General features: G+C 41.1%; 1 protein-coding gene across 2 annotated transcripts in view; it reads right to left on the reverse strand.

The window, feature by feature from the left end:
• gtdc1 (glycosyltransferase-like domain containing 1) overlaps positions 1–21,486 on the reverse strand; it is a 252,843-nt gene that overhangs the window by 149,450 nt on the left and 81,907 nt on the right. For both annotated transcript variants that reach the window (XM_028806517.2, XM_028806518.2), the window contains exon 2: positions 15,379–15,579. In XM_028806517.2, the coding sequence (XP_028662350.1) occupies positions 15,379–15,557 (179 nt within the window). In that variant the 5' untranslated portion in view covers positions 15,558–15,579. The remainder of the gene's footprint in view (positions 1–15,378; positions 15,580–21,486) is intronic.

Genomic DNA, 21,486 nt, shown 5'->3' on the forward strand with positions numbered 1-21,486 from the left:
TAGAGCCTGCAGTTCTGTGGGAGCCTCCAGCATCTGCCCACAAGGATGTAATTCATCTTCTTCATCGCACTACCAGTATTGAAGTACTAAGTCCAACGAAGCGGATCAGGGCTCTGGAACCAGGCTGCAGCAATCCACAGTCCCTGAACTTTTGCAAAGTCAAGCAACATAGAACCAATTTCACTATGGTCACCTGACCCATGGGGACAGACGCAATCTTCATGGCCAACTCTGTCAGTGCCAGTGGTCGCACTGAAGTTACCCATGACCAGAGGAGTGTCACCTTGTGGGCACCCATCAACCAGCAAGTTGTGTATAAAATGTCTCCCCCACGAGACATCATTCACCATGGTTGGGGCATACAATGAGACAACAGACAGTCTCATAATACGCTCATCAAAGAGAGTGACATCAGACACCATCGAAAGGAGCTGATCCACCACAATAACAGCTACTCCCTTAGTATGACAGCCATCAGAGCAACCAGACCAATAAAAGGTGTACTTACAGAGATCTATCCAGTCCGAGGTCTGCGCATCTCAGAAAGTGCTGCTACTGAAATGTGAAGTTTACAAAGCTCCTCTGACAGAAGAAGAAGATGATCATCATGCCAGAGAGACAAGACGATCCAAGCACCTAACCGGAGAGGCCGCCTCAAATTGGGACCAGAGTGCTGCCATACAGTGAGCAATGCCTCAGCAGCACAGCAATTCCGATCCCCAACAGGCCTGACCCCACTGGCTCTCTGGCGGTTTCAACTCTTCCGGGGATAAGGCTCCCAAGGGCTTTTCTCCCATCCCCTTCATAATGTGAGCAGCCTTCGCTTCAGAGCTACTCCCACGGTGAGCAGAAAGAAAATCTGTCTGCCATTTCAGAGCTGTTTCAAGTTTTCACGATGGCTGGACCGCCAATCCTGCCAACTGGAGGTCCAGTTGAAGGGCTGGCTGCAGTTTAACGCCATACCTAGCTGAAACCAATACATTATAATTGACATCTAAAGGTTATATGTGTTACTTCATCATTTTGCATTTCAAGCTTAACTGTTTCCATTTCTGTTGTTTTAATAATGTAACAAAAAAGTTCAGACTTATAAGTGTTACCAGTAATCATTGCGTTGGCTAATGACTGTAAAGCCTTTACACTCTAGCAATGTCTACTCCATAGACAAGGTGGACAGATCATTGGGAAGGGAGCAGTGGAAACTGGTAAATCAAGATGTGCTTGAAAAAGCAAAAGAACAAGTGATTTTTTCACTCAAGTCTCTATTGACTCATAACTTAAAAACAGGAACCTAATTTTCTGCCTATTCAAGAGCTTGTAGAATTTGCTTCACATAAGTAGCCACATGGCAGCTGAATGTAGGTACCTGCCTCCAATATATAGCTTCAACACACAAACATAAAATAGTCATGTTGCTACTGGACACATGAATGTGGCATATGAAACCTTTATACTCCAAGAACCATGCAAAGGTATGCAAAGCAATGGCTGCCAAGGAAACAATCCTGTGAGCACTGAGTAGCATGAAGTTAGGACACATGATTGACAACTGGGGTTGGTACCACCCGTGAAGAAACTAGCACTGGTAAGCACCATTAAACCATCATCTGTTGAAGTGGGGGATTAACTTCCAGCTAAGTGGCCATAGTGGAGTGAAGCTTAGCTGGGATATTCCTGCCCTTTTGGCCTTTTCCCTAATAAGTGAAAACAGGTAGCCAATATTAACTGACCAATAACCCAAAACGTTCTTCAGTACACAGGCCCTCTTAACATTAGAATCCCTGAAGCCTATGAAAAAGTCATAATCCTGGGCAACCATAAACTCCTTCAAACCTTTCCATTAGAACCATTTGTTTTGCAAATGTATCAATCAGCACAAGCAGCCTGCTATCCCATCCCCACCACCACTACAGCTCTAGTCAGAAAAAAAGATCTCCCAACTCAAGTCTGTTTATCTGGGTGTGAGGTACCTGGAGTTGTATGGGGTAAATAATATATTATTTTGAACACATGCATTTCATGTGTGTTCTTTGTCTACAATGACCTAGGTAAATGTAGGATGACAGGAAATGCGAGACAAGAAATGTTGGAACACATATCCAAATATCAAATAAACACTTTCATAAAAGGTACAAGTACTGTATAACAAAACACGTGTGCTTTTATTCAACAATATAACCAAAGAAGAAGAAATCAGGTTAGGGTACGATGCTGACACGACCGCTTGGGTAGTGCACAGGTAAGAACTGCTCACTCATAATCAAGAGGTTGTGGGTTCAATTCTGGGCCCTTACTAAATTTACTGAAGAGAATGAGAGAGAGAGAGAGAGAGAGAGAGAGAGAGAGAGAGAGAAGGTTGGATGATGTGGAGATAGCAAATCAGGAAGTACAACAGATTAGCAAGGAGGAAGTAAGGACAGCTATGAAGAGGATGAAAAATGGAAAGGCCGCTGGTGTAGATGACATACCTGTGGAAGCATGGGGGTGTTTAGGAGAGATGGCAGTGGAGTTTTTAACCAGATTGTTTAATGGAATCTTGGAAAGTGAGAGGATGCCTGAGGAGTGGAGAAGAAGTGTACTGGTGCCGATATTTAAGAATAAGGGGGATGTGCAGGACTGCAGTAACTACAGGGGGATAAAATTGATGAGCCACAGCATGAAGTTATGGGGAAAAAGTAGTGGAAGCTCAGTTAAGAAGTGAGGTGATGATTAGTGAGCAGCAGTTTGGTTTCATGCCAAGAAATAGCACCACAGTTGCGATGTTTGCTCTGAGGATGTTGATGGAGAAGTATAAAGAAGGCCAGAAGGAGTTGCATTTCGTCTTTGTGGACCTGGAGAAAGCATATGAGAGACTGCCTCAAAAGGAGCTGCAGTATTGTATGAGGAAGTCGGGAGTGGCTGAGAAGTACGTAAGAGTTGTACAGGATATGTACAAGGGAAGTGTGACAGTGGTGAGGTCTGCGGTAGGAGTGACAGATGCATTCAAGGTGGGGGTGGGATTACATCAGGGATCGGCTCTGAGCCCTTTCTTATTTGCAATGGTGATGGATAGGTTGACAGACGAGATTAGACAGGAATCCCCGTGGACTAAGATGTTTGATGATGACATTCTGATCTGTAGTGATAGTAGGGAGCAGGTTGAGGAGACCCTGGAGAGGTGGAGATATTCTCTAGAGAGGAGAGGAATGACGGTCAGTAGAAACAAGACAGAATACATGTGTGTGAATGAGAGGGAGGTCAGTGGAATGGTTAGGATGCAAGGAGTAGAGTTGGTGAAGGTAGATGAGTTTAAATACTTAGGATCAACAGTAAAGAGTAATGAGGATTGTGGAAGAGAATTGACAAAGAGAGTCCAGGCAGGGTGGAGAAGAGTGTCAGGAATAATTTGTGACAGACGGATATCAGCAAGAGTGAAAGGGAAGGTCTACAGGGTGGTAGTGAGACCAGCTATGTTATATGGGTTGGAGACAGTGGCACTGACTAGAAAGCAGGAAACAGAGCTGGAGTTAGCAGAGTTAAAGATAATAAGATTTGCATTGGGTGTGACAAGGATGGACAGGATTAGAAATGAGTACATTAGAGGATCAGCTCAAGTTGGACAGTTGGGAGACAAAGTTAGAGAGGCGAGATTGCATTGGTTTGGACATGTGCAGAGGAGAGACGCTGAGTATATTGGGAGAAGGATGCTAAGGATAGAGCTGCCAAGGAAGAGAAAAAGAGGAAGGCCTAATCAGAGGTTTATGGATGTGTTGAGAGAGGACATGCAGGTGATGGGTGTAACAGAACAAGATGCAGAGGATCTTGCATCAGTAGTTCATTGTATACAATTCAAGTAATGAATACAGCTACTTATTTACACAGTGTTAACTCTTACTTATATGAGGGGGAGTCAAGCTAAAGTTAGAAAATGGGATTTATGAGAAAATGGAATGAACCTTAACAAAACTGATAATGTCATTTCTCAGTGTAATCTCCACTCTTCTCAATACACTTGCGCCACCAGCCTAGAAGTGCTTGGATTCCAGCAGAATAAAAGATGTTGTCTTGTCCTCACAACCACCCGTGCACTGCTTTCTTCATATCATCATTTGTCTTGAATCGCCGGCAACCCAGATAATTTTTTAAGCAGTTCAAAAAGGTGGAAATCACACAGTGCCAAATCTGTCAAATAAGGAGGATGTGGCAATACCTCAAACTTCAGCTTCTCCAGACAAGCCTTGGTGTTCTTAGCAGTGTGTGGGAAGGCATTGTCTTGCAGCAAAAGGACTCCTAGAGACAACAGTCCCCACCGCTTGGATCAAATAGCAGGCTTCACACTGTGACTTGCTGGAGACTAATAACTTGCACTAGTGACTGTAGTACCTCTTGGCATGTAGTGTTCGACAATAATTTCTTCATTGTCAAAAAACAGTTAGCATCAATTTTCCAGCCGAAGGTTGGGCTCAAAATGTCCTGGGTGGTGGTGATGACGAATGAAGCCACTCTTTGCTGGCCATTTTTGACTCAGGTGTGAAATGATGAACCCATGACTCATCAGTCATGATAATTCGATCCAGATATGCCCGATTTTCCTGCTCAAAATTATTCCAATTTTCCTGACATGCCTCCACATGAGCCTCTTAAATTTCTGGTATCAAACCTCTTGGCACCCATCTGGCGCAGACTTTTCGGTATCCCAGCTCCTCATGAATGATTGTAGACACTGAACCATGACTGATGGCCACATCTGACACTGTCTCGATGCATGCTCAATAGTCCAGGTAAGGAAATCCTAGAAATTTGATTCTGTTCATCTGGACAAAGTTTTTAAGTGGGAGAAATATTTCGAGACTTATCCAAGTCCCTTCCTCAGTCTCAATGGACTGCAGGTTTCCCCAACCTTATAAACAGTACCTTGGCTTAATCACAGAGACTAGCACCATTGACAAAGGGCCAGTTGATCAGTGATATGCAAATTGTCCACTGATTAGTAGATGTGTGAACCATTCATAGAGGGTTGAGGAATGGCTGCAATCACAGCATTGTAAGATGGCGACAGATGTACCCTTAGGCCCCCTCCTCTGTTCAGAGATGGTCGTTCCTTTTTCACGTAAATGGCCTCCTTGATTCCTCTCTCAAACCAGCGCTCCTCCCTGTCCAGGATGTGCACCTCTTCATCTTTAAAGGAGTGACCACTATCCTGTAGATGTAAATACCGTCTTTTTCCGAAAATAAGACACTGTCTTACTTTCTTTTTTGGTCCAAAATATGCACTAGGGCTTATTTTCGGGGGAGGACAAAAATAAAAGTATATTTATATATTTTTATTTAATATTTATTTATTTTACACAGAATACAGAAATTAAAATTTATTCAATTACAGTCATGTCATCTTCTTCTGGAACATCGTCATAAATCAAGATTTACACCCCTGGAGTCTTCCACAATTCCCTTTTTGTACTCGACGGAATAGCTCTTTCGTTTTGTACTCATTTTAACTGCGGTTAAAAATTATTCACTTTATAAAAAATAAAATTACGTATGAGGAAATAATCAGACTTACAAGACTGAAATGAACAAACATTGTATCTGCACTGTCGCTCAATGTAGACTGCTGCCTTAACGAACAATTATTTATAGTGTGCGCCAACGACGCGTTCCGTCGCATTCCGCATATGCATGCCCCCCTCCACCCCCTCCCCAACTCATTCGACCATACTCTGCGATACGCGCGACGCAGTACAACACAGCAGAGCAGAGCGGACACAATATTTACGGTATGTATTCATGCTGCCTTATGTTGTATTTTTAAGATAAATTCCAAGAATTAATTTGAAACGAACTGTAGAGGTAAACAATGAATTTCTCGGAATATTTTATTTCAAACATTTCTCTGAAATACGAGTATTAGGGAAGCTAAACATACTTAATAAATCAACAGCATTTTTTAACGAATTCTTTTTTTCACATTATTTTAACTAGGGCTTATTTTCGGGGGAGGGCTTATATTACAAAAAGTTCCGAAAATCTCGATAGGGCTTATTTTCGGGGGATGTCTTATTTTCGGAAAAAGACGGTAGACTGCGGAGTCCTGGCCTGACGAGGAAGCTCTTCTGTGTTGTGACATGCGCTTAGCCAGTGGCTGCTTGGTTTCCCCGATGTACAATTCACGGCACTCCTCCTGGCACTTAACTGCGTAAACTATGTTACTCTGTTTGTGCCGTGGGACCTGATCCTTGGGATGGACCAATCTTTGGCATAGCGTGTTTTGGGGTTTGAAAGCCACTGAGACCTGGTGTTTCGAGAAAATGCGCCTCAGCTGTTCCGATACTCGACACATACGGGATCACTAAGGGTTTTCGCTTAGGCAGTGGATGTCCTTCCTCTTTCATGAATCGCTTGGAGCGTTCTTTAGGTGTCCTCCCTGCTTTGACAAAGGACCAGCTGGGATATCCACATTTACTCAGGGTCTTTTTAACGTGGTGTTCTTCTGCTTCCCTGGCCTCTGAGTCTGTGGGAATGGTGTTAGCTCTGTGTTGTAGAGTCCTAATGACACCTAGTTTGTGCTCTAGTGGATGGTGAGAGTCAAACCTTAGATACTGGTCCGTATGTGTGGGTTTACGGTACACATCCACTTTCAAATGTCCCCCGTTGACGATGGAAATTTCAGTCTAAGAAGGCTAGCTTGTTATTTTCCATATCCTCTCTGGTGAACTTGATGTGTTTGTCCACCCCGTTGATGTGGTCTGTGAACTGTGGTACCTCCTGAGATCTGATTTTCACCCAGGTGTCATCCACATTACTGAACCAATGGCTCGGTGGTGTTCCAGGATAGGATGATAGAGCCCTCTTTTCCACTTCTTCCATATATAGATTGGCTACTATATTTGCATACCACTGATCAACTGGCCCTTTGTCAATGGTGCTAGTCTCTGTGATTAAGCAAAGGTACTGTTTATAAGGTTGGGGAAACCTGCAGTCAATTGAGACTGAGGAAGAGACTTGGATAAGTCTCGAAATATTTCTCCCACTTAAAAACTTTGTCCAGATGAACAGAATCAAATTTCTAGCACATCTGACACTATTTCGTCAACTGTGATATGTCGATTTTGTCAGATCAGATTGTCCACGGCTTTTCCATAGTCACAGGTGTCTTTCCTCTTTCAGGATGGTCTGCATCATGTATGAAAGCGACGCTTTTCTTGAATTTTTCAACCCATTTGTAAACCTGAGCCTTACACATACAGCCTTCACTGTACACCTCGGATATCAGTCGATGGATTCTCACCTTTAGCATGTAAGAAATGGACAACTGACTGCACTTCTTCCTTGGTGTAATTTTCCAGCCGACTCGCAATTATCAAAGCTGCCGGGTTCTCATTAATACCTAAGCAAAAGTTTAGGTCAGGATCAAATGCACTCATCAGAGAGCGTGGTATACAGTGATGGTCCAATATTCACACTCCATATTACTGGTGTTATTTTATATGCATTTTCTAACTACTTCCTCTTCATCTTGTCTCACTTCTGTGTTGGGTGGATGTGCTTGATCAACTTTCTCCACACAGCTTGGTCCTGTACCTCCTTGCCAGTCAAGCCCTTTTCCTGCCAATCTATTTTTACTTTATTAATTCACCTCTGCTTTGGCCTGTCTTGCTTCACTTCCTCTGTACTTCCATTCCCATCACTCTTTTTGCACACATATTTATTTTCTCTCCTCATCACATTTCCATACCACTTCAATCTACTTTTCTGTACTTTCTTAGATATCTCTTCCACTTTTGTTGCTCCTCCGATTGTCTCATTTCTTATTCTGTCCTTTTTTGTAACTCCACAAATCAATCACAACATTCTCATTTCTGCCACATCTAACTTCTCCTCCTGCACTCCCATTTACTGTCCATGTCTCAACTCCATACATCATTGCTGGTCTTACCATCATCATAAAAACCTTATCTTTAACCTTCACCTTAATTATCTGATCGCACAATACTCCTGATACCTTCTTCCAATTGTTCCATCCACACTGGTTATCCCTGCATCTCGTAATTTTCCATCTCAGCTACCACTGATCCTAGATATTTAAAATTTTTTTATTCTGTTCAGAAGTTCTCTCTGCAGACTAGCTATCTTTGAGTATTCTTGTGCTCTAATGTAAATATTAGTTATTTACTGCTTGCTAACTTTACTGCTCTGCCAGGCAGGCTAACTTCTGAATTCTGATCATCACTAAACCTTGTATAATCTATCTTCTTACAATTTATTTTCAACCCTCTATCTTCCAAAGCCATATTCTGTTCTTCCAACTTCCTTTCTACTTCCTCTTTTCTGGTGGTACACAACACAATGTCATCAGCAAAAAGCATGCACCAGGGTGATAAGTCTTTTATTCCATGACTCAACACATCCATAATCAGATCATAGAGGTAAAAACTTAAAGAAGATTTCTGGTGCAGACTTACTCTAACTGTCATCTGGTCTGTTATCCCAAGACTGCTTTTAACTTGACTCCTCACTCCCTCATACATATCCTCTTGACGTGGCACTCTATCATAAGCCTTCTCTAAATCAATAAACACCATATGAAAACCTTTCTGTTTTTCTCGATGGTTTTTTTTTTGAGCGGTCTCTTCCCTAAGCCATCTCTCTATAACCCTTTCCCAAATTTTCATTTTGTGTGACAGTTTCCACAACTCAGAATATCACCCTTCTCCTTCTCAATGGGTACAATCACACTGTTCCTTCACGACTCTGGTATTCTCTGCAGTTCACAGGTCTTCTGCTTTAGATCCCACAACACATCTACTCCCTCTTTTCCTAAACTCTTACATACTTTTCTCTGTCAGCTCTCCTAACTTTGTGCTCCTCTTATTCCTTTACTTAAAAACTCTCTGCTTGCACAGTTTGTATTCCAGCATATTAATGAAACCTTACACTGTTTCCCTTTTAACTGCTCTAGTTTTCTGACTGCCAAGAACTGTTCAATCTAGAAAAACTCTCTTACTGAATATCCACTGCTAGTTAATTTCTTACTGTCTTGTCTGCTCCTATAGCCGTTTGTGCCTGATAGGCGTCTTAACCTAGTTACTGCTGAGCCCTTCTCTTTACTGCACTGAAGTCAACTGCGACTATTTTTTTCCTACTAAGGAATTGTTGTTTCTGTTACTTACTACAATGGCAGTTATTTACTTACATAGATGCTAGTGTCAGCTACTGCTGCTTACTTCCCTGCCTCACAAATGCTGGTCTGATTACAAATAACAAGCACAAGTACAAGTAACTTTTCCAAACGTTCCCTCAAACACTCAACAGCTTTTCCTCTTGTGCCAGTGAAAAAAAAGCAAGAAAACAAATTTAAAGGGAAAAAACAAAGCTTTAAAAATTCCTACACGACTCCTTAACAGCAACCAAAACACAAGGTTTTTAGGAGCAAAATGTATTTTTTAATTATGTCTCACACCACAGAACACAAAACTCTCAGCTGCTTCTCCTTCGTTTGGAAAGATAACATTAGCATCTCTCAGACTCCAATCAGTACACCTCAGTCCAATCACAGTACCTCTACCTCCATTCATCTGCTTTACCTGACAAAATCATTTCAATCCTTGTACCTAGTTGGTGCTATTCCTTCTTTCTCCTTTTCTTGTCTGCAATTTTTCATACACCTCCTCCAAAGCTTGCACCTTAGTTCTTGTTACTGCCTTATTTGCCTCCCTGTTTGTCTGATTATACATTTCTCTATCTTCATCCTTCCCTGATTGGTACAATTTCTTCTTAGCCTTTATAACATCCTTCACCTCTCTATGCCACCACGTCTCTTTGTCCCGAGGTGGGTTCCTTCCTGTTGTCCTATCCAACACCTCCTCAACTATTTTTAAAAACATTGTGCTATTCTTCTCCCACCATTTCTCCACACTCTTTTTTTTTTTTTAATTTTGTATTGATTTTATTGAAATCACACAACATTTCATACAAACAGATCAATTTTACAAGAATAGGATTGAAAACAAATCAACCCCCACCTGTGAGAAAGAGAGCATGAGCAGTACAATAAAACTTAAACCTAGTAAAAACAAGCAAATAGATAAATTAATAAGTGAATATTAGATAAATGGAGAAGAAAAAAGAGAGAATAGGGAGAGAATCTGCTTCCTTTCTCCACACTATTAAATGACTGCACTTCATTTAAAAAACTTTGTCCCTAAACCTGCTCCTAAGCCATTCTTCTTGCAATCTCCACCGCTTCATCTTTGGGACTGCTTGCTCTGGTTTTATTCTCCTGCTGCCTCTGATGTCCCAGTCCACCACCACCACTTTAAACTACATTGTCACACTTTCCTCATTTATGACCTTACAATTCTATACCTCTTTCAAATGAGATGTTTTACACATTAGAAAGTCTAATAGGCTTTGCCTTCATCCATTACTGTCAAGTCACAATCTGATTTACTTTCTTTTCAAAAAATGTGTTAACTATTACCAAATAAGATGCCATAGCAAAATCCTCTATCCTCTTCCATTCCCCATGTTTCTCTCTTACTCTTTAATCTATCATCTCTCTACTTTTTCACACATGCCCTTTTAGATCAACTGGCAATAATTAATTTTTCTCCCATTTGTACTGCTCTAAGTGCGTCACCAATTTGTGCCCCCCCAAAAATTAAGCAATTTAAAAAAAAACACACACTTTGACAGAAAATCAAACACATACATTAATGTATTTTGCAAATAGAGGTGAAGTTGCAACTTATGCAGGGATCAATAGAGCAAATAAAACCAAAACACTGTGTAAGTGCTTGACCATATAATTGTCTTGTGTCCTGCATCATAAGCTTGCACTACATGTAATAAACATGTTAAAGTTAAAGGCCTTGTGATTGCTCATAAAAATCAGAGATTGTGAGAGTACAAAGATACATGAATATACAGTTCAACAGGTAACAGTAATAAGTATGTTTTTTACAGTCATGTACACTGTATCATTACCTTGTGCAGCTACATTTTAAACAAAACCTACTGTTATTAAAAAAAAAAAGAAAAAGTGGTGTAATAACCACCATTTATCAGTAAGGACAATTTATGCAAATACAATGATCATGTTATCTGTTTAGATGATTTGCTTTTTTGTTAAAAAAAAAACAAAAAAAAAACCCAATGGCACAGACTATTTATTATATGCTTGTTGCTTGGTGAAACAGTCTGAGCCAAACTGCTTTAAAACACAGCAATTCAACTTGCTACTTTAGAACACAGCAAAAAAACATAACAGAAGATGAGAAGGGATGTGCTGGTTGCTTAAACTCCAAGTTGCCTGGGAAAAAAATACCAAGGAGTGTGGCTGCTTTAAACTACTTGCTAGAAGTATGGATTTTTCGAAGACAGGGACATGGTAGCTGCTTACAATTTACTTAAGGTAAACCATTACAAAATTTAGATTTACAAGGCAGACATGTTCATTTGACATGAATACATGCTTTGTTTACTCAAAAGGCTCACTCAGATGCAAATTTTCCACACTCAATTAGTATGGTTTCTGTGGAAACTGACGTGCAGTAAGCATGTATTTATGATGAATATAATGTACATATGCTTTGATGACTTATCTCATTGTTGTGCTGTGGAGCTGACTTGAATTAAATAACTGAGATGTTTGGGGATTTCTGACATGAGTCACCTGGTAGATGGTTGATTTAGGCTCACTAGTTTAACTGATACTGCATTTGAAAATATTACTCACACACATACACCTGTTCCCACTTTTTGTCCCCCCCCCCCCCATATAAAGTTGAAATTATGTAAGCCAAATGTATTCATATACTGTACATATAAGAATTAAGATCAAAAGGCCAAAATATAGATAAAAATAGGGTTTATTGCAAAAAGGTATGCATTCAAAAAAGGGGAAATAAAAGTAACATCAAACAGAAAATAAACATGGCAAAATGTTACAATGGGCCTAAGGTATCTAACAATACCAATCAAAAGCACACAAGAAAATAATTTTTAAAGCTGGATATGTGAGAAGTAAGTGATTCATTCTTTCTTTTTGAAAAAAAGTGAAGCGATTTGCTTTGGTATACAGTAATCCCTCCTCCATCGCGGGGGTTGCGTTCCAGAGCCACCCGCGAAATAAGAAAATCCGCGAAGTAGAAACCATATGTTTATATGGTTATTTTTATATTGTCATGCTTGGGTCACAGATTTGCGCAGAAACACAGGAGGTTGTAGAGAGACAGGAACGTTATTCAAACACTGCAAACAAACATTTGTCTCTTTTTCAAAAGTTTAAACTGTGCTCCATGACAAGATAGAGATGACAGTTCCGTCTCACAATTAAAAGAATGCAAACATATCTTCCTCTTCAAAGGAGTGAAGCAAACAAATCAATAGAGCTGTTTGGCTTTTAAGTATGCGAAGCACCCGCGGCACAAAGCTGTTGAAGGCGACAGCTCACACCCCCTCCGTCAGGAGCAGAGAGAGAGAGAGAGAGAGAGAGAGACAGAGAAAAATCAATACGTGCCCTTTGAGCTTTTAAGTATGTGAAGCACCATGCAGCATGTCTCTTCAGGAATCAGCTGCACACAGAAGGTAGCAACGTGAAGATAATCTTTCAGCATTTTTAGACGAGCGTCCGTATAGTCTAGGTGTGCGAACAGCCCCCCTGCTCACACCCCCTACGTCAGGATCAGAGAGAGTCAGCGCAAGAGAGAGAGAGAAAAGTAAGTTGGGTAACTTCTCAGCCATCCACCAATAGCGTCCCTTGTATGAAATCAACTGGGCAAACCAACTGAGGAAGCATGTACCAGAAATTAAAAGACCCATTGTCCGCAGAAATCCGCGAACCAGCAAAAAATCTGCGATATATATTTAAATATGCTTACATATAAAATCCGCGATGGAGTGAAGCCGCGAAAGGCGAAGCACGATATAGCGAAGGATTATTGTACTACTGCATAATATTTTTCGGTAGTCTTGCAACATATTATTTGAAGCTACTTGAAGAATCCCTTCTCCATTAAAATAAACAAACTTTGCCACTCTCCACCCATATTTGCTTTGGGTTAATTTGCAATCTAGAATCTCTTGAGGTGGTATAAAGTCATTTCCAAGTGTCCTAAATGAACCTCCCTGATGGACATGTAGATGAAAAAGCTATCTACGGTATACAAGCACCCTATTTGAAGGTGACCTTTAGCAGGATGACCCCAAAATGTTGAAAATTCTCTGATGCTTGAATAAGCCCAAAAGGAAGATGTAGTACTGCCAATGGTAACTAGGGATGCTAAAGCCATTCATTCTATGGCTCTGTTGATTAGGAAATCTGCCCAATACTTTTTAGTAATACATATGGGGGACACATATTGGGTGTCTCACTAGTCCTCAGTGAGCTCGCCTACTTTTGCCAAAGGGTACAAATTGATATGGCTGATCTTCAAAAGATATTACAGTTAGTTACAAGAACAACAGGAATAGTATTTATTTTAAATAACTTCCATTTTAACCTGGGTGGCTCTCAGCATGTGGCAGGTACACTTTTTATCACTACCACTGGGATCGTGAAAAACAAATACAGAAGATAATATCTGCCAAGCTTCCTTATTCGTTCAGAATATCCATACATTTTAAGAATTTAGGAGTCCTCAGGAGTCTTCAACATCATCCTGTTTCTGTAATTTGATCTACAGTAGGTATCACTACTTTTATTAATCATTACAAGTACACAGTATGTTATTGCAAGAAACCCTTTAATTTTCAGAATACCATGGTTAGCATCTTTAGCAGTTCAAAGGCATGCTGTGTTGTATCCTGTCAAAAGAACATGTTCTGCCATCTAGATTTACAGGATATATTAAATGCTTTTGAATTAGTCACTGCCTAATAGCATTTCGTCAGTTGTCACCTGCAACCGCATAAACTTCCCAATGTGCTGTCCCTTGCCCTGTATCATCTCCTTTTTATACTAAACTGCTCAGTGTCCACGGTCTACTAACAGCCCCTAACTTTTAGCTGCTGTGCTAGCTCCAAAGTTGAGGTAATGATGCAATTTGTGACTAATTGGGGTTGCCTGAGAAATGAAATAGCACAGGACATCCTGAAGTTTCTATGATTTGAACAAAGGATTACTTTTATTAGCATTTTATTTTACCCAACAAATGTAAGCTCTCAAAAAACTTTAGTTACGGATCATTCCAGGAGCTAGTTGTTTTACTGTTGTTTTTGTTAATTTTAAATAACTATTTTTCATGTTTATACGTAATTTGTACTAGTTTTACTTGCACCTTGCTATATGTGTATAGTTTCTTTAAATATTCATCCATTTCATATCTTGTGTTGGTGGAGCACCAGGATGTGGACCCACCCTGATATCACTGTTGTTGGGTCACCCTTCCGAGTCAGAAAAAGAAACCTAGCAGTGAAGTACCAAGTTTGTTTTAGGAGTTTTTGCGAGTATTGCTTTCTTTTGATATTTCCTGATTATTGTGCATTACTACTTGTGCTCTTGGATGCTGTGATTTGTATTGTGTATTGGGACTTGTTTGCTTTGAATTTCCTCTTAGGTGAATTCTTTTTCCCTTTTTCCATGTTGTTCTATTTTTGTTAATAAACCTTTGTTTTATGAACATTCCTTGTATTACACTCTCTCGACAAGCCACAGTTTATATTTTCTCTCCCCTTTACCACATTTTATTATATTTTGCAACTCTGAGTGTATTATTTAACATTTAAAACCAGTTCCCCATTTTGGTTTGTGTAGGCCAACGCCTACAGGTAGAAGTTGGTGCGCTGGCTGACTTGGGGTTAGCTTATTCTTGGGAGAACAATAAAGCTCCTGCTTTAAGGGCGATATGGAGGCCTCACACACCCTTTTGTCTGTGACATTAATTCAAAACACTAGTCTTTGCTAAGTTTGTCTGCTAAGTGTACTCAGATGAGCTTCTTCAGATGTGTTATGGTGGTGCCACTTAGGGTGGACATTAAGAGGCATATCTTGACGGACTTGAATCATTGCACTTCCATAGACAAAGTATAGCAAGTCCTGAGACCTTTGAGTGTTATTAAATACCTCACATGTACAAACACTTGTTTGAATTAATTATGCCTGCTTTGATAACTGTTAATTATGTTTTTATAAAATCACTGCAATGGTTGTAACAGTCTTTTTACCTCTGCAACTCATAAGTGTTATTTTCTCTTTAAAGGAGTAAATTTGTGTCTGCAAGAGTAACAGGATTTACAAAGAATGAAACTCTATCCTCCATGCTTCAGTAGCTGCCACTAAATTAAAGTATGAATCTTTCATCCAAACGAATATTAAAAATATACAAAACATGTTGTTTACCTGTTAGTGTCTAGTTAGACCAGGGTTGCAAATGTTCTAGTATGAACAATAATAAATACCTGTAAGTATCACTTATTGGTATAGCTTGCATAAAGTGAAGTGCAGCAGTACGAGCTCGCCAATGCCATTTTTTTGCAGGAAGTGTATAAGCAACACAGCCTTCAATATTGTCCTTCAGTAGATCAACTAGTTGCTTATGAGATCCTCCATAAAAAGCTTCAATCAGTAGTATCTTCATTGGGAGATATTTTATACAGTGACTGTGAAAACAACAGAAAAACAGTCAAAAATAAGCTTTCACTGCTGGTCAAAGGAAAGTGTAAGATTTAAAATAACAATGGAAAAATGACAAATCGTAAAGCATTTCCCTTTGTTTTCTTAAATTTCTTTCAGGTCCACATTTAAGAAAGCCAATACCAATAGCAAAGGGTACAATTAATGAACCCATCATGGTTTGGATGCAAGTCTTTTGGTATGCCTAAACAAGAAGTGTCATAACCTAAAAGCTGTTTCCTTGCATTGTAGATGGCTGGAAATTGAAATTGGAAAACACATGCTCACTGGATGCTTTCTTTTATGAGGACACACTAAAAGTAAGGCTAATTGATAAAAGTTAAGGATAGTGTAAAGTAGGGCATCATGGTATTGTAGTGGTTAGGGCTTTTGTTTCAGTGATACAGTGCTCAGAGGTTGCCTGCGGTGTGCTTGCATTTTCTCCTTGTGTCCTTAATACTGGTACTTAAGTTTAACCTCCACATATTCAAAGATATACAAAGTTTAGGTTAATTGGTAACTCCAGATAAACCTTATGCGAGAATGATGGTGTGCATGAGTAGGCAGTGCAATGGACTGGTGCATTGTTTCTGCTCTGTGCTCAGTGCTGCTGGGATAAATTCTCATCCCATGCGATTCTGGACTAGATCAACTGGGTTAAATAATTTTACGTTACAGATAGTGCTGGGAGGTATGACCAAAATTCTATATCACGGTATTTTTTTTCCCCAGGCATGAGTGGATTTGCTGCAATTATTGGCTAAGAATAACCTATTCCACTGTCATGTGAATTGTACATAAAAACATTTTAATGTGCACACAAGTATAAATACAGGTTTGCATGGCCCCATAAAGTGATAGTTTTCAAGGGGGTGGCACTAATGAAGAGAAGGAATCACATTGCATGACAGATGCAGTCAAAATATAGAACCTTTTTATTGAACAAATTTTGCAAACAACTTAAACTAAAATTTTGACAACATATTTTCAACCATCCAAAGAGGCATTTAGACTTAGTAAAATATCCAGAGGTGCTTTTCAAAAGTTGTACTGCACTGAACATGTCTTAGAAAAGGAATAAAGAGTAAATATTTTTTGTAAACTAACTACACTTTCTGTTAATGTTAACAATCTCTGTCAATGGACACATCAAAGTGACTTTTTAAACAACTTTACCATCATTAAACTGTATATTATTTAAACTAATAAATAATAACAATAAAATAAATAATAGTGCAACTTCCAGTAATAATACTATTATTTCAAGACTTCAAGTCCAGGTGCATTACACAGTACAGTATTTGCCAAATAAAAATAAAATAAAACAAGTGCAACTTGGTGATGACATCTTTACCAAATGAACCATCATTAAGGCAAACTGCAATAATATGGACCTTGCTTCAAGCTAAGCTATATACATGTAATGAATTATTATTTATTATTACTATATACATAAATAATAAAACTGCAACTTGCATTTATAATGCTATTTGTGGTATAGCCCTACGGAAGTGTATTAGGGCCACAGTGAAGAAAAAAAAAATACAGACACGGAAGAAGAAAAAAAAAAACTATATGTCGAGAATAAAGTCGACATGCTGACTTTATTCTCATAGTTTATTTTGTGATTAAAATAGAAAGTCGTAAACTAAACTTCATCCTAAAATCAATGTTGAATTTACTAGATTTTCTCAAACCCCGTCATAAGTTAATGTAGTACATTAAATGCTTTGTGTTAAGTGTTCCCCGACCCAGTTGTTAATCACTGTATGCGCTTCTTACACTGACTTCCTCTACACTAAGAGGAGGCGCAAGCAGCGATCGCCGCACAGAATACATTCACTTCATGATATTCCTGCTCTCTGAACATTTAGAATGCTAAGATAAATACTTGACATTATTTTCAGGATGATATACATTAAAGCAGGCATTAAACATGCACAGTAGTGCGCCGGTTGTGCTGCTCCCTCGTAGTAAGGGGTCCCCAGGTCCACGTTCAGTGTAGAGAACTTTATGGCAGGTGTGACAAGGCTCCAAAAAACTGGATGTATGAATGGGCATCGCACAGGTTTAACTGAAATATTTTGTAAATGTTGGGATCGTGATCTGGTGTTCGGAGACACAAACACAGAATTCAATGGATGTTCTTCTGAACGGGCTTTCTTTATTGCATGTGTGCTGTCTGTCTGATGTACCAAACCCCCAGTTCCTATCCTTCCTTTTCTTTCTCCACATAACCAATCACCACACGATAAACATCTTTGTGAAATTAAAACTAGTTATAAACTTAGATCATGGAGTGTTCAGAACTTAAAAAATTTTTTTTCGTTATACATGTTTAATTATGCCATCCATTCAGGGTTGCTCCCATCCCAGCAAGCATTGTGTGCGAGGCAGAAGCCAATCCTGAACAGGGCGCCAGCACATCGCAGGATGAATACGAGCAATACATACATTAGCAGGGTGAATATAGCATAACAAAACCCCACATCCTACATGACTTTGAAAGGAAACTGAAGCACGCCGAGTAAACCCACCAGAAAAACATGCAAATTCAAAGCAAGGAACACCCGGGACCCACTGCTGCAACCTCCACGCCACCATGCCCCCACATGATTAATACATGCTTTAATGCATTTCATCATGAAAATTATATAAAGTACTTATCTTAGCATTCTAAATGTTCAGGGAGCAGGGATATCATGAAATTAATGTATTCTTTGTGCTGCCAGCGCCTCCTCTTAGTGCAAGAGGATGTCAATTTAAGAAGCAGTAGCGATTAACATGGCTCCGGGAACACTTAACACAATGCATTTAATGTACTACATAACTTATGACGGGGTTTGAGAAAATCTAGTAAATTAAATATTCATTTTAAGATGAAGTTTAGTTTACGATGTTCTACTTTAATAACAAATTATGAGAATAAAGTCAACATGTCGACTTTATTCTCGTCATAAGCGTCAAGATTAAAGTGGAAATGTCAAGAATAAAGTCAACATGTCGTCACACTATTACCCAGTACCCAGGTACATTACACAATACTGAAAAAAATAAAGCAAGTACAACTTGGCTTGCAGTATTATCCAGTAGTATAGAAACAGTATTCACACATTTGAACATAATGGTCCACATCCAACCTTTTAAATCCAAAGTATCTCCAGAGAACAGACATGGCTCCTTTTTCCAGCAAAAGTTCTTCTGTGTCATCATGTTCAACTTTATCGTCTACTACAGCTTCAGTTTTGAAATGTTCTCTGTCCATTTTGACCGTGCAATACCTCCACTACAGCATTTACTCCGTTGCATGTGTTTAGTGGTGTAGCAGTGAAAAAGAGACCCCGCGCAACACCTCCACTAACGCATGTACTCCGTTGCATGTGTTTAGCGGTGTAGCAGTGAAAAAGATCCCCCTTAAACAGTTTCCCGCTGCACCACGTTCTGAACGTTGTTTAGGCAATTTAAACCAGTGTTGCGGTATAAGAAAAATCCATATCATAACAAAAATAAAAAACGGTTTTTGGTATGAACCGGTATACCGCCCAGCACTAGGTCTCCCTATGGGAAAGGTATAGACCATGTCCCGTCTGTATCCCCATAGAGCGGTGTGAGACCGACGCTGGCTCGGGGCGTAGGGCGCTGGGACCCGCAGCACTCATCAGCCGGTGTCCTGCCTGCCCTCTCGCTCTCTCCCCCCTCACCACGCAATCGGCTCTCACCGCCGCGTCCACTATCAGAGCCCCCACTACTTGAATTCGATCACGTATTACATCACGGTTCTTTTCGCTGGGGTCTCCGTTATTCTTTACGGGGATGGTTCCACTTACCTGCCCCGCCACGTCACTCTGGCCAAAGACTCCAGCGTCGCACCGATCTGCCCACTGTCGCAGCGTCATCACGGACGCAACCGCCTTCACCTCCAGCTCCTTCAATCCTCTATGGAGGAATCGTATCATCTGCAAGAGCGACTCTGCAGGCTGAAGGCACTCCTCCAGCTCACGCAGAGCCGTGAGCAAGCACAGTTCGTCAGCCGGCGGTGGACTTACCTTTTCATCAGCCACACCCACCGACTGCGTCCTGTGGGGCCTCTCCTTAGGACCAATCGGGTCCTTCCCCAGCTCAGGACGGACATTCGTTGGTCCCGCCTTCAACGAATCAACGGCGGGCACGCAACACACACCGTCCAATCCCTTGCCTGTCTCGGGGAGGGACTTCCGGTACGTGGCCATCTTGTCTCACCCCCTCCTGGTGCGGCGGCATGCCTCCGGGCAACCTCGCAGCTGCTGCGGCCTTTTGAGCTACAGCGACTCCTTCTCCGCAGCTCCTCCTGATGCTGCCGCACCGACAAAGTCCCGTAGATCAGCACACGTCTGCTACCGACGTGGATCCGGGCAGTCCCTGTCTGCAACAGAAAGTGCACGTCCGGCCCCCCAGGGCCGACTGCCGTTGGGCAGGGCACTTACCTCCTGGGTCCCGTCTGTCCGAGGCGCCTGCCTCGGCATGGCCTTCGCAGACGCAATGCCGTCCCGGACACCCTCAGCAATGGCGCGCTCGTAGGAGCCCACTGCACTCCGGCCATGCCCATCGTTATCCCGCACCATGGGGAAATTGCCCTTCTGTGAACCAGTGGCAGTCCGTGGGGTGAGTCGCTCTCGCAGCTTATGTGTGGGCTCACCTGCTGCACCAGACAGCCCACAAAATTATTTTTGGAGATGGGTCCCCGCCTTGAACCTGGCGGAGAGTCCCATCTGGGATGCCATTGTGGGGAACAGCCCGGACACAGACAGGTAGACATTGTTTAAAGCACCACCACACGTTTATTTACAAGAGTATTTACACAAATGAAGCATACACAACTCACTTCACCCCAAAGTCCAGGCCTTCTTCCACAATGCCTTTTCCTCAGGTCCGCCTCCACTCCTCTCCTCCAAGCTGTGTCCTGCTACGCTCCCGACTCCAGCCATTGAATGGAGGGAGGCGGCTGCTTTTAAGATCACCCGGACATGCTCTAGGTGCCTCCCGATTAGCTTCCGCCGGCCCTTCCTGGTGTGGCAGAAGAACCGGCTGCGCACCCGGAAGCACTCCGGGGTGTCCCTGGTCTTCTTCCCCCCAGCACTTCCTGGTGTGGCGGAAGTGCTGAGGGCCAGGGCTCCATAGGCATCGGGGCACCACCTGGCAGTGACCACAGGCCCCTACAGGGTTGAGCTTCTAAGCTCTGTTCCCATGGTCCCCAAAGCCACCAGGGCGGTCGCCCCCTCGTGGTCTGGAGGAGGCACAAGCCCCCCTCTGGACCTTCCGGGTGTCCCGGCTGGGTGCCACCCCCAGCCGCCTGCCACAATACGTTTGGGCAACTTGGTTCCAAGCAAAACCTACTGAAACTCACATCCAAATTTTTTAATGTCTTGCTTTGCATGCGATTTGTAAATTTTAAAACTTTAGAACCACAACCTTTATCTTTTTCTCTTCTTAGCATGTGACACTTCAACTTACACTTATATCTTTTAATTCCTTTTTATTTTTAAACAAAACATTATAACAAAACACAACTCTTTTGATTGAGTTGTATTGCACTTAAACACAATTAATGCTGTATAGTTGATAGTAATGCATGATGTAAAAAGAATTCAATACCTCCTTGTACATTTAAAAACTAATTTTTAACATATGTGGTCTTAATGTGTTTAGTTTTGAATTTTTTGCCACTGATCAATACAAAAACCCCTCTTGCTAAGTAGGCACCACCTCATAATAACAGTCTTTTTCTCAAAAACCAGTATGATATGATTTTGAAATTACGAACGGAAATGAAGAAAAGTTCTATTTGAAGGGAACAGAAAAATATAATTAACAAATTAATCTGCTACAATTTTAACAATATACAGTACAACAGGGTG

This window comes from Erpetoichthys calabaricus, chromosome 8 (assembly GCF_900747795.2).
Source record: "Erpetoichthys calabaricus chromosome 8, fErpCal1.3, whole genome shotgun sequence".
NCBI lineage: Eukaryota > Metazoa > Chordata > Cladistia > Polypteriformes > Polypteridae > Erpetoichthys > Erpetoichthys calabaricus.